The sequence below is a fragment of the Hemicordylus capensis genome, chromosome 6 (genome assembly GCF_027244095.1).
Source record: "Hemicordylus capensis ecotype Gifberg chromosome 6, rHemCap1.1.pri, whole genome shotgun sequence".
NCBI classification, from domain to species: Eukaryota; Metazoa; Chordata; class Lepidosauria; order Squamata; family Cordylidae; genus Hemicordylus; species Hemicordylus capensis.
The window spans coordinates 46,932,772-46,946,947 of NC_069662.1; the positions used below are offsets into that span (position 1 = coordinate 46,932,772).

The 14,176-nt window shown below is 45.4% G+C and overlaps 1 protein-coding gene across 11 annotated transcripts in view; it reads right to left on the reverse strand.

Annotated features, from left to right (window-relative positions):
- The window catches only part of RARA (retinoic acid receptor alpha), a 219,414-nt gene that overhangs the window by 33,380 nt on the left and 171,858 nt on the right, over nt 1-14,176 (reverse strand). The window contains exon 1 of one of the 11 annotated variants that reach the window (XM_053261946.1): nt 9,653-9,777. The exons of 9 other annotated variants lie outside the window; for them this stretch is intronic. In XM_053261946.1, the coding sequence (XP_053117921.1) occupies nt 9,653-9,719 (67 nt within the window). In that variant the 5' untranslated portion in view covers nt 9,720-9,777. Of the gene's footprint in view, nt 1-8,578; nt 8,689-9,652; nt 9,778-14,176 lie in introns of those variants that run through there. One more of the 11 variants, XM_053261947.1, reaches the window with a different exon arrangement.

The following is a 14,176-nucleotide window of genomic DNA, read 5'->3' on the forward strand; positions in this document are numbered from 1 at the left end:
ACTCAGTTTATGTTCTAGGAATTTTTTCAAGTGCTTAGACCCTTGGGTGTCTAATAACCTTTCCTCATAATGAATCCCTGTGAGGATTCATTGCACACCAAACACTTCAAAAATTCCTAAAATATGAACTCAGTACCCAGTAGCTTGCGGGTTGGGGGATAGTTGGCACATGGGATGCCACTAATTCCCCACCTCCACCCGCAAAGCAGTGGGGTAAAAATGAACAGAAGAAACAAAGGTGTGTAATGAAGACACCAAAGAATCTAAACACTTCAAAAATTCCTAAAAAATAAACTGAGTATCTTAGTGTGAGGGGTGTGTGTGTGCAGGGGGTGGCATGTAGTTGACACATGGCAGTTGGCACTGTCCAATGACAGTCAAAATGAACAGAAGAAATAAAGGCGTATAATGAATCCTCATAGGGATTCATTACGAGGAAAGGTTATTAGACACTAAAGAATCTAAACACTTAAATATTCCTAAAAAATAAACCAAGTACCACACTGCCTTGAAGGTGGTGGGGAGGGGGGTGATGGAATAGTTGGCAAATGGCAGTTGGCACTGTCCAATGACAGTCAAAATGAACAGAAGAAATGAAGGTGTGCAATGAATCCTTGTAGGGATTCCTTATGAAGAAAAGTTATTATATACCAAAAAATCCAAACACTTGAAAAATAGTGACCACACATTTTGCTCCATAACTCCACCGCCACAAGGGCTAGAACTTAGCTTTATTTAAAAAAAAAATTAAAGCTGGGGATCCATGTTAGGGTTAGAATAGGACAACTTTGACTCCCCATTATTTCCTATGGTGGAAATATACAAAATCAGTAAAAACTAAAAGAAAATCATTAAAGATCAACCAAGTACCCCACTGCCTTGAAATCTGGGTGGTAGGTGGCACCCACGGGGACCTACCCACCACCCAAACCTGGTGCCCCTAGGACCTTTATAAGTGGTCTGAATCAATCTGAATCCAAATCAAATCTGGGGTGATTTGGAGGGGACAGATTCAGACATAAAACAAATCAGGGGTGATTCAATTCGAGCACAAATTGAATAGAAGAAATCAATTCATGCACATCCCTAGTTCTAACCAGTTAAAAAATGAGATTAAATTTTCCTGAGTTTAACTCTATTGGTGTTAAATTATATTGGTGCAACAATAAGCAAGGTTTCAAGTGCCTCTTCAGCAATCAGAATTAAAAGCAACTTAACAGAAGCTGCTGGTGGTGGGAAGATTGTGACTCTTTCAATGGCAGCCTAGGTGCCCCTGCTTTTCAATTTATGTGCCCCAGATCTGACCCATCTGGAATCTTTTTAGAAAAACCCTATCCAGCAGAGAGGTGGGCTCAGAGGGACACCCCCCTCCAAACCTCTAGGCTGTAATCCAGCCCCATGAAAGGCATTATCTCTCCTCCCTCCCATCCACCCATACTAGTTCACTGCTTCAACCTCCAGTCCAATGCAGCATGGTTCAAGAGCTGTGGTTCTGAGTTCAAGACTCAGCTCTAGAGAGGGGGTTTGGCAACATGCATGCATTAGAGAAGGGACACCTTCCCTTTCCAGCTTGGGGAAGGAGGAGTGACCTAGAGGTTTGGAGCAGAGAGAAACTGGGAGCCACAGTTTGTTAATAAAAACATAGCACGAGACATTGTATTGTGTGAATTTGGAGGCCCACTGAGATAGGCGTCAAAATACAGGCAAATATATATATAACAAAACACACAGCCTGAACATATGTGATGCGTTTTCCGCTCCCCCAGGCATGAAAAGGTTAAGGCGCTTGGCTGCACACCCACGGCTCCTTTCCTGTAGGATGTCTGCCGATGTTTTTCTTCAAGCCAGAGTCCGGAGTAAACCAGTCAGACAGGATATTAAAAGGCCTGGCCCCGCGCAGGGTGAACAGGCCTTCAGATGGGAAAGGCCTCCAGGCTAGTCCCCCAAGGATGGGCTTGATTAGCTCCCCCTTCTTCAGCAAAAACCTACACATACACACACACACACACAGAGGGAAAAGAGCCAGGATGTGGCCCGCCAAACAAAAGAGCTGGCGCATGCCAGGAGATTAGACATGAAAGGGGTTTCTTTGAGTGGGGCCTCTGCTCAGGAAGAGACTCACAGCTGGGGAATGCACCCTGAGGACTTTGCACCAACTCACTCAAGGTCCGTGACGTCCTTACCCTGATGGTGCAAAACACGTCCTCACTAGGCAGATCCCGCCCGCACCCCCACCCCACCCGATGTGGCCCAAAGCCAGCCACAAGGGAGACACAAAGGCGCATGGCTATGAAATGGGAAGACGAGAAGGCAGGCCATCATGTGTCCGAAGCTGCAGACTATTCTTCATTCTGGGAAGGGTAGCAATGCCTAGGTGGCAGGAACCGGTGCTAAATTGATAAAGGGAGAGGTACCAGAACACAGGGGAACATCTCTGACCTGGGTGCTCATAATCCCAGATGTGCAGAAGATTGGCTACGGTTAATTCAGTGAGGCGGGAAAAGCACTCTGCAAATACGCAGAAGCAACCTTTTTCATTCTTTCTGGCAATCTTTGGTAGAATCTCGTTTCTGGACTACAGCTCCCATAATCCCTGGCTACAATTGCTGAATCCCAGAGATGATGCGAGTCACAGACCAAAAAAAAAAGAAGTTACCAAAGACTGGGAGATGTTCTACCATTGAGCTTTGGATCTGAAAGTAGGGCCAAGGCAGGTGCATCAACTCAGAACCACTAGTCAACAAGGAGTCATTATTACAGCATGTATCACCAAGACTCCTGGGTTCTATTCCCAAGTCTGGGAAAGGTCTGTCCAGTGGATTAGTGGGTGAAACAAGAGACTAGGCTGGAAGCTAAGGCGGGATCTAATGAGGATTATCTTATACATTCAGCAGAATCAAATGGAAATACTTTTCTAGGGCTGTACCACTGAGTATTTTTATGTACAGGGAGGTTTTTCTTCTTCTTCTTAAGGTGGAAGAGCATTTAAACCATGTGATTCCCTAATCTCAGCCTGAAGAGAAAATGTTCAGGAAAAGCTTTACCATTAGATTCTGCTGCATGTATAAACTGACCCACAACTGGAAGCAGGGGCTGGGACTATTTCTGATTTTAGTAAGGGAGCTGGAGGAGGACTAGCGTTGAAGAGGCTAGGAGGACTTTTTGGTTTGGAGGCAGTAGGGAATTGGGGAGCTGGGTTCTCTTTCTAGCTTGTGAGGAGCTGAAAATTGCAGCAGAGGCCATCACAGAAGGGCCACCCCCAATCCTATACTTGCTAGGCAGTGTGCAATTTTGGTGGAGGATGAAGAATGTGTTTTAGATCAAAACATTTCTGTTCCACAGAAGCACAGACAGTGCAAGCCCCAAGGAAGAGGCATTCTCGTCCCTACCAAGTTCCATCTTGTTGAAAGCTGACCTCCACTTTCACCAGGACTACCACCACCACCTATGAAGTTTCAGTTCATTGCAGTTTTCTACAGAAAATGTGACAGCTGTCATTTCAAGCTGTTTTAGCCCTGACTTTAAAGGGCCTGGGGGTTGGTCCCAAACTTGTCCCTTGGACCCTATTCTTCAAGACAGGACCAACTCCAAGTAGGAAAAAAACTACTGGATCACCTCACAAGCAGGCATAAGCATCAGAACAGGGAACGTACAGTTCACAATGGACTGTTCCCAGCCCCCCACCGCCCGGGGCAAAGACAAAAGAGAAAGCCATTAGCTAGAACAACGAGCAACTGTTCCCCTTGCCAACGGGACAGCCGTCGGGTCGCCCAATTATGCCCACAGAGGCGCAAATTAACTGCTCTCCGACATGCCCTCTCTGGGCCAGAGCCCAGGGTGCCCACCTCCCACCCCATGGCTGCAAACAGAGGTCGTATTCTTTGCAGGAAGCTGCAGGTGGGGGGGTGGGAGGTCAGTGTGGCTGGAATCTCTCTCAAAAGACTGGGAAGGAAGGCACACACCAGCACACACTCTCTGACCCCTCCCTTAATCAGTAGAATTCGGGGGGGGGGGAGTGTGTTACATGAAAAGTTATCACAATTCCCATTGCAAAAACCACAGCATTCCCAACATGCACATGCACACATATAATGCCATAATTTCAGTATAAATTTTCTCCCCATTTTTTCAGAGGCAGTGGTGTAAACAAAAGAAATCTCTTGCAGATCCTGTTGGCCTTGCATCTGTGGTGTTTAGCCACACCCACTTAGCATCACCCACTCCCACCTTTGGCATAACCTTCTTTAAAAGAAATGGATATGAACCAACGTCAGTACTTCTGAGCATGTACCAAATGCCACTTCCCTCACTAGCAACGCCTGACTCCACAAACTCAGAATTCAGGGCTAGGATTTCCTTTCAGAACTCCGGTTCAAAGCATTTGCCATACCTCTCATGTCAGGATTCTCAAAACACAGTCCAAACATGATTTTGAAGCCTTTTTGAGTATACCTTACTACTGCATGGGAGGAGCACAAAAAGTTTGAAAAGGCCAGCCACTTATGTTTGAGAAAATGCCCGGAAAACAGAAAGAATAAAATGTCCTGCAGAGCAATCTGGAAGTGCGTGAAGTTACTTTTCTATCCAGCAGGAATGCTTAGAAATAGTCTGAAGTATCTCAGCTGAACAAAGGGGTTCAAAAGGGATACCACATAGTTTCTGGTGCTTGCACTAAATGCTTTGGTCCTCCAGGAAACTAAACGAGAAGGTTCCTTAGCAAAACCACCTTCTTCAATATCCACACTGCACAGGAGAATGGGATAGCTGTTTCAAGCATAACATGCAGGAGAGGAGAGAGGCCAGAGTAGATGAGAAGTAACTGTGTCACGCAAGTACAACAATGCAGTTAACTGCTACAGAAGTAGAACCTTAACTATATGGATAGATTTCTCTCCTCCATAAATACATCAAATCCATTTTTAAAGGATTTAAATGTCTACACTAATGGACACTGCATCATCTTCTTGTGGCAGTGAATTCCACAAGAGCACTGTGTGAAGGGAAATTTTATCAGTAAGCTGCACTGGATGACCCTTGAGCTCCACTGTGATGAAAGAAGGAGAAAACATTTCCCTGTCTCTTCAACGCTCATCATGCAGCATCCATACAGTGAGGAAGTGACCTCCCCTGACTCGCCCCCTGCAAGGCAGCCAGGACTAGACTGTGATGAGGGAGGGAGGTGGAGGTAATCAGCAGAGCGGCCTGGAGGCCAGAAGTAGGGGAGGGAGGCATTAAAAAGGCCACTTGACAAAAGATGCAGGCTGCAAGCGGCACAAAGGCAGCCATTGTGGGGCCAGCGAGGGCCATGGCGCACTCCAGAGCGGACAAGCTAGAAGGGGGGGGGGGGGTCCCACAGTGGAGGAGGAGCCCGGGGGAGTGCCAGGAGGGAGGATTTGGGCTGGGCCTATTATCTCCCTCAGCCAGAAAGGCCTGATAATGCTGGGTCTGAAAGCCCACAGACCTGCACAAGCCCTATATACGCAATACTTGAACCACAAATGCATAGGCAGTCATAGCATGCAACTCTCAGAACACACAATCTATTCCAACACACACACCCCCCATGCAAAACCTACTCATTGAAGAAATAACTGCACAAAACATTGCGCTTGTGTTTCACATGTTGCAGGACCCTTGAAGATGTTATTACGAATAAGGATTGTATCTCTATTTATTACATTTCTATTCTGCTTTTCTTCAATCAAGAAACTCCTCCCAGGTAGTTTCCCATCCAGGCACTAGCCAGACCTATACTACTTTGTTTCAGCAAGGTGCTGCATCACATCAAATATGGAGTCAATCCAGATCACCACAGGCACAGTTCCTATGCCTAGATATGACATGATACAATATAGGACAGAGCAGAGCCCCCGTTCACCCTTCCCATTGTGGTGCGTATGCAGGAATGGGTGGCCTCTCGAATTCTCAAATGGAATGGGTGACCTCTCATACCTCCCCCTTCTTCCAGCCTTCCGCCCTCTTCTTGGAGCGCATGGTCTTTCAGGTGGGGGAGGACTGAATAGGGAGCAAGGAGGTATACCCAGGTCTCCCATTGCCTGTAATGGCCTGGCATATTGGCTGCCCATGTGCATGCACCAAGGGGGAACTGTGCTCTGTTGTGCTCTGTGAGCACATGGGGTGCCCCCGCAGGGGACCAGATCTGAAAAATTCTTCTGTACAGCTCCCATTAATTTCAGAGGTGTATGCATAGGAGAACTTCAGGTGGCTTTGGCCCTAAGCATCATTACACTATCTTTCCAAACCAGTTGCTCAAAGCAGCTTACACACTAAATGCCTCTACCTCCATCATAATTTCTCTCAGGAAACTTTACACCAGCCTTCTCTGTCTAACACAGACCTTTCACAAAAGACCATCTAGAGCCTGTTTGAGCAAAAACAAAAGTGTTCATAGGCTGTTCTATTGGACCCCCATTTAATTGGTTTGGGGGATAATAGAAGATGTCATTCTGAAAATGTATTAGTGTCAGGTCTCATTTAACTCTCTCTCTCTCTCTTTCTCTCTCTCTCAAATTTGAGGAAAAACATGAAAGCATTTCAATAAAAGCAAGCAGCTGAGGAAATTATGGGAAAGATTGGTTACTGTCAAATTAATATATAATTTACAGTTAAAGAAAGGCAAAACCCAGATACATGAGTTTGGACCAGTATACAAATATAATAAAGTCAAAATAATACATTCAAGAAGAACTAGTCTGTGCCAGGGTGTTTTTGTAGCTTAAAATGTAATGTGAGTTATGGTTCAGATTTACTACTGCCTTGGTTTAAATGGTGACTTGTTTGTTATTTGAATTTCTTAATTAAAATGTGTAACAAGTGTACAGTTGGACAAAAACCAAGGCAGATTACTCCCCCACCAAACACACACAAATACAATATTTTAAATATCTGCCTATCCCACGTGCCTGTGAAATTTGCCTATTCAACACAAGCACATCAAGAGGAAGAAACACTTTCATATATACAAACAACTACAAAATAATCCACTTTAAAAGTGTATGAGTGCTGGGATAAAGCACCCATGGAATTCCAAACATACAGCTCACATAATATATGCAAACAAGTACGGTAGGCACAGATGAAAAGGATCAGAACAGACAAAAACACACACACACACACGTTGCAACTCTCAGGAGACAGAATACCCACCTTTCATACTGAGCACACATATAGCCTAGCATGCAAGACACAGCCTGATACTAGATAAATTTGTTTGGGAGTTGGTCCCAGTGAGGCTCAGTAGATCTTATATCCTGCAAAATGTGTTTAGGATTGCATTCTTCATCCCAAGCTGAAATGCATGTAACACATATTCTACAGAAACACTGGTCAGAGGTATGCGTGTCAGACGTGCCTCTCCTCTTTTGAGTCTGCATTCTCCGCGTGGTTAAGTGTAATTCTTCTTCTATGGGAGTACATTTGTGCTTTTGTAGGTTATGCATGGGTATATCCACAGTACATCCATGGATAAAGACAGGGGCTATCTTTGTACCTACCTTTTGGCAAAAATACAGCAGAAATGTGCATGATCCTCAAACAACCTGTCTGCCCCCAGATGGATAAAAAAATATAAACTCTCTCCCAGTTATACCTGGAGACCAACACATGACAACTATCATTCCCTAAACACACATACATATAGCTAATGACACACAACCGTGCATACTCAATATATCAGGGCACCCACAGTCAACCCAAAAAACACCCACTTCTACTTTATTTTTTTTGCACACACATCATCCAAATAACGTATTCCAGAGGGGTAGCTATCTAGGGCAACAACGAAGAATCTTGCTATGGCACATTCAAGACAGGCATGCTTATTGTAACATAAGCTTTCATGGACTAAATGCACATTTTCATCCAGGAACATATTTGTGGGCATAGTTGGAGGAAAAGGAGAGGTGGGGAGGAAGTGGCAGCTGGGGAGCAGAAAATGAACCAGGCAAATATGCAGCCCACTGGGGTTAAAGCCATGGTGGGGCAAGGCAAGAGGGAAGAAGGCAGCAGGGCAGGGAAAGAAGCAGACGAGGGGCATCCAAACGAGATACACCTGCAGCTCGTTTTCTGCTCCCCCCTGCTCAACTTCTCTCCGCTCGGGTCTTGGATCTTGCTACATTCACCAGCCTGTCTGTCTGGTCAAATGTTGAAGAGAGGCCCAGAGATACGGTGTAGAAATACAACTTAAACGGTGTATCAAGATCCTCTCTTCCAAGTATATTCCTTGCAGGCAAAATCCTTCACACATTAAAATTACATCCAGGACATACATCAATCACCGCCACCTCACAAAACCAAACCCAGCTCATTTGGATTCCTCGTTGTGAAACAAACGAGCGAGAGTGGAGCTTTTTAGTATGGCAAAATATGCGTTTAACAGGCGCACAGTGAGCAGCGAAGCCACACAACTCCATGCTCAACATGTGCCTCTTGAATCAACTGAGGATACCTTCTGAATTATTCTGCATTTACATCACATTTGGACAGCCCAGAGAAAGCAAGAGACTCTAGGGCAGTTCACACCCTAGTACAATTACTAGGATTAGGATATGCCTCCTACCCTTGTTTGGGAGCTGTGCACACGCCGGATTTTTGATTGTCTGTGAAGGGAAAACAAGGGCCGGGGTTCCTTCTGTGCTTCTGTGGTAAGCAGCAGCTGAGTTGAAGAGCTTTTCTTCCTCCCTCATTCAGCAGCTGCGTACAGCTGCTGGATAGGAAGGAGCCCTCCAACCCAGCTGCTGCTTACCACACAAGCATAGATCCTGTAAACCGCCCTACTCTTAAGTAGCTGTCCCACAACTCTGGATGGGTTTACAATCTGCCTGATAGACCAGGTTTGTTGTAGTTTGGGGGTGCTGTTAGACCCTAAATGGCCTCTGTGGCAAGCACTGCTTTCCAGCAGCTTTGGCTGATGCACTAACTATGACCCCTCCTGGATTTGGTCACTGTTCTCCAAGCCCTCAATAACCTCTAGGTTAGATTACTGTTGTCCGAACCTGGGTCTAGCAAGGCAGCAGCTGGAGGTAACAGCTTGAAGGAAGAGTTGTGGAACAGGCAAAAGTGTGGCTGCAAATGGGAGGGATTAGGTAGGCTCTGCCCCTTCCTGGAACTCAAGCTGGCCCTGATCCAAAGCAGGTGCCTGAGATGGCTTCCCCTTTCTCACAAGCAGGCCCACTGGGAGATAGCCCTGAGCAACGAGCCAAACACTTTGCTGAGTCTCTGCTCCTGGGGAAACAGGGTCAATGGAGAGTTCTAGGAGCAGGACACGAGCCTTGCTCTGGGGCACTGGGTCTTGAAAACTCCAGTCCTAGGGGGGCACTGCAAGAGGGGCAGCAAGCACAGGTCTGCTGGAACTAGAGGGCTTTCATCAGGGTTGGGATGTTCTCAGCTGGAGTGTTCTCCTCCACCACCTCCAGGATCCCAGCACTGTAATGTGTTGCATATGCTATCTAGATGTTTGCTGACCAAAAATCAAGAGTGTCCACGGTTCCTGAAGCTGGGTAGGCCCTACCCAGTTCCCCATCGTGAGAAGCAGCCTCATGTCTTGCCAGTTCTTAAAAATGCTGCACTGGCTACTGGTCCATTTCCAGGCACAACGCAAAGTGCTGAGGCTGTGCTACAAAGCCATCCATACCTAAAGGTCCGTCCTGACCGGACACTGTACTTGTCATTAGAAGCTTCCCTCTAGGTTCCCCGTCCATCTCAGTTGTTGGCACCCTGACTGCGAAATGTCCTCCCAGGCAGACCTGCCCAATGCCATTCCAGGCAAAGACTTTTGTATTTGCCAGGCATCCCAGCAGGTAATTTAAGCTAGATTGATTGATTGAGCGAGCAGATTTTAAAGGCACAGATTTTAGCAGATTTTAATCAGGTTTTTAAATGAATGTTTATTGCTACTTTGTTCCATGTTCTGTATCTTGATTAATTGTGGCTTTATATAGTGTATTGTTTACTCCTATCTTATTGTATGCCACTCTGATAGTTTAACCAAGGAGCAGCCTAGAACCTTTAAAAATACAATTTAAAACTTGCCCTAGTAACTACTTCTTGGGGGAGGAGATGCAGTCTTTGAAGCCTGTCCCCATGACTAGTTACCACATAGTGTTGAGTGTCCCCAAGTGGTGGCGATCAGAGACCTAAAACATTTTTTTCCAGCACTAGCTTCAGAGAATGTTTTTCTTGCAGACATCCAAACCTCAGCTCCACCCCCAAATCACTACCCTTCTTGTTTTAGAAGAGCAAGGCCTGACCTTGAAATGACAAAGCTCAGGATGAAACCTCCAAAGGAGAAGGTTATCCCCCCCGCCCCCACCTTTGCATTCCCTCCACAAAGATAGACCTCAAATAAGGCTTTTACCTTTGTGTTCAGAGAGCACACCTTTGGCAAACAAAGTGAGTCAACAGGGATTTTTACCCACCCAGGGTTGTTTGGCTTCCAGCTTAAGGAGGAAAGAAATAAACAGAAAGAGAAATGTATGGAGGTTAGAGGATTGTTTTATTTTTATTAGAGTAGGGGCAAGACAATGATTTATAGGGTGAGAGTCACCTAGAGTATATTTGTTAGGTTTTCAGGATTGTTTTCCAAGGTGCTCAACAGGATCCCCCTGCGTTTCTTCCTCAAGGGCCTGTGCTGTATTTGCACACCCCTCAACATTTGACAGAGGAGCACCAGAAGTTCATAATACAATCCTAATCGGGGCAAATGAGACCATTTCCACAAGACTTGGGCAGTGTTACCCTTTCCAAATTGACTGAAGACGTTTTAGCTGCTTTGTAAAAAGACAGGTTATTAATTAACCGATTAATTCATACATTCTAGCACTACTGAGATATTCTATTGTACGAGCGTAACAAATATCTCTACACTCATACATATTTTTGTGTAAATGACTGTACCTGAGGCCATTTTAAAAGTGAAGCTAAGTACAGGCCCCTCAAATGTGTGGTGCAGATAGTAAGTGTACTGCTGTACCTGAGTTCAACATATGTATAACTGTACCTGTGTACCTTGTACACTCGTAGTAAGAGTGTTGAAAATTATGTGTGAACAGGACTTCTGAGACACTGAAAAGGGAATGTAAAATAGCTCGGTTAAATTGTAACAGGAAAAGGAAGTCTTGACTATTTCTTTTGTCATTCCCTATTACAGGAACACAGCAGAACCCAACTTGCCTCAAAGGCAGGGATCCCCAAATGTAGACTGAGAAGAAAGGGGATTGTGGTTGCCACACCAATCCCCTCCCTTCCCTTAGATCCTTTTCTGGCACACAGGCAGTGGTCTTAGGAGAGAAGCAGGTTGTCTGTCATTTGCACTGGGAGATGGAGATGGCAAGGAACAGCAAGAACCTCTCCTCCTGCTCAGAAAGGATTCCTGCTGTTTCCTACCTTCTCGAAAATGGCAGTGGAGATTAGACTTATGGGGAGGAGATCAGGGTGGTGCTGGGGGCACTTGCCACTGGCAAGCGGATTTGGAGATGCCTGCTCAAAGGGGTGCCATTCATGCTCAGCCCCCTGGTTAAGATTTGTCCTCATGGGTTAAAATGCCCCCCCTCCAATAAACGAACTAAAGCTTTAGTTGGGTAATCTTCCATTTAAAGGCCTACAACAACACACACCCCTCCCTGAAACCATTCATTTTCACACATAGATGTGACAGGTGTGTCTGTTCCTTTGGCCATTCAGCCACTGATTAATTCCAACACATGAGTGAGGCTGGGGCTCAGGTCTGTCCAGGAATTCAGCCCTTTTCCCAGAGGAGTGGGGAAGTAAGCATGATAATTCACTGATGAGGGAAAGACACACTCCTCCTCTATTCTTAAGTTAGTATCCCTTTGCATGTTCTACAGCTGAGCTTTCTGGTACTGAAAAGAGGTTCTGGCACTCAGCCTCTATTTACAATCCAGAACATGCAGCTCTAAATTTGGATGCATGTGCAAAAGCCCTGTGCACACACATCCTGGCCCATATCATGACCAAACCTTAGCTGGAAGTACATGATAGGAGAGCTGTGTCTGATAATGCTAATGTAGGGGTGTTTGATGGGGAGAATCAGCAGGCAGGAGGGAGGATGCTTAAACCTTCCCATTCTACTGATACTCCCCTCCAAATTCTGTCTCCACACCATTTTTAGCCCTGTCTCCCCCAGCTAGGCTCAGATACTGAAATTTAGCCTGGCTGAGGGGAAAATGGATTTGGACAGCAATTCCAGGAAATAATCAGCATGTGTAGGAAGCGTCCCACTCATCAGTTCTCTCTTTTAAGGGAAATGGAGCTCTCCGCACCATCTTGAAATGAGTGCACAGAGTGCTGGGAAGTATAGCCCTTCCCAATGCTTTTCTCCTCGAGCTCTTAAGAGGGGGCTTTGTCTCTCTTTCAGGGCCTCCCAGCACCGAGGAAAGAGGTGTATGGTCATTTCTCACCAACTGTGAGGGTTCCGTTCTGGGAAGACCTCGTGCCTGGCGAATTCGCGGTTGAAAAGCAATAGAAATACGTTGGAAACAGGGGGTTAGGGGAATCGCGGTCAGGAAAAGACTGAAAAATTGAGTTAAAAATAGAAAAAAAATCACCCGACCCCTGAAAATCACACAGTTTATCCAGTACACACTCCAGTTGTAACAGAGGCTGAGGGAGCATGCTGCCTGGGTGGAGGTAGGAGCCATTTTCAATACTCAGCAAAAGCAAGCGTGTAAGGCTTCCTTTGAACATCCTTCCCCTCCCTCTCTTCCAGCCCGTACACTGAATAAATCACAGTTCCCATTTGAGCAAGAGGATCCATTAAAGTGACGGAAAGAGAGGTGTCAATAATTTATCGCCTCTTTTATATAATTTAAGAACTTCCCTAGTAGAGAGCAAGCACTGGCAAAGTATGGATTTGACAAGATTTTGATGCGTGGTGGCGTGTTGCTGGAGGAGAGGAAGGACGGGCCTCCTTTCACCCCTCCCAACACTTACACTTCAAAAGGGGAAAAGAAGGAAATAAGCATTTTGGTTGCATATTTGGAGCGGTTGCTTGCAGACAGAAGAGGGATGTTGGAACGGTCCCCACAAACACGGTGACAAAGAGGTTTTATAGAAAGTTGCCAGCATGGCCATTGCCTGCAGGACGCACATTGTGCACTATGGAATCTGGAGCAGCATGCCCAGCGCTAGCACCAGAATGGCTTTGATAGGAAGTTGCAGGTTATCTGAAGTGTATTAAGAAAAGTCCTGCTAGATAAGACCAAACGTCCAGCTGGACCAGCATCCTGTTTCCAATGATGGCCAGCAGATTCTTTGGGAAGCTCACAAGAAGGACTTGAAGGCAACAGCACCCTGCCCACTCACGCCCACACACAATTGTTTGTCCACTGGTATTGAGGTATAGTGCCTCTGTACCTAGAGGTTCTATTTAACTATCCCGTACCAACTCCTCTGTTACCACCCATATATTGAGCTTGGTTCAGTGGTCTTTTAAAGTGAGCAACCCAAAGGTACAGCCCTCTCTTTGGAATTTTAGTTATTATTTTTATTTAACATATTTTTATACCACCCAAAACTTATGACTCGGGGCAGTTTACATTAAAATAAACACAAAAAAGTAAAACATTCGTTAAAACAAAAACAAAAAGTTTAAAATATTACAACCATTTAAAGATTTTTAAATAATATTTTAAAACAGCATTAAAACCATTAGAACAATATTAATTAAAAGCCTGGGTGAACAGATAAATCTTTAAAGGCTTTTTAAAAGCTGTCAGAGATGGGGAGGTTCTTATTTCAGTAAGGAGAGCGTTCCAAAGCCTCGGAGCAGCAGCGGAGAAGGCCCGTCCCTGAGCAGCCACCAGATGAGCCAACAGCAGATGGACCTCTCGTGATGATCTCAATGGGCGGTGGGTGCCATAAATTTTGTGGCAAATTTATTATGTGTTTTATTTCTGTGGAATACTTATATACCACTTTTCAAGACAAACCTCTGAAAGTAGTTTACACAGCCAGAAGGTGGCTTGAGGGGTAAAGAAACAACTCCACACTCTGCTTGCACACACATTCCTTTTGTGGAAGGGAGTTGGAAAAATTATGACAGTGTTGTGCAGATTGTACATAAGACAAACACAATTCTGTTCAACACTGCAGATGCAGACACACCTCTTGGCAGAAAGAATGCTACTTGCCATAGTAG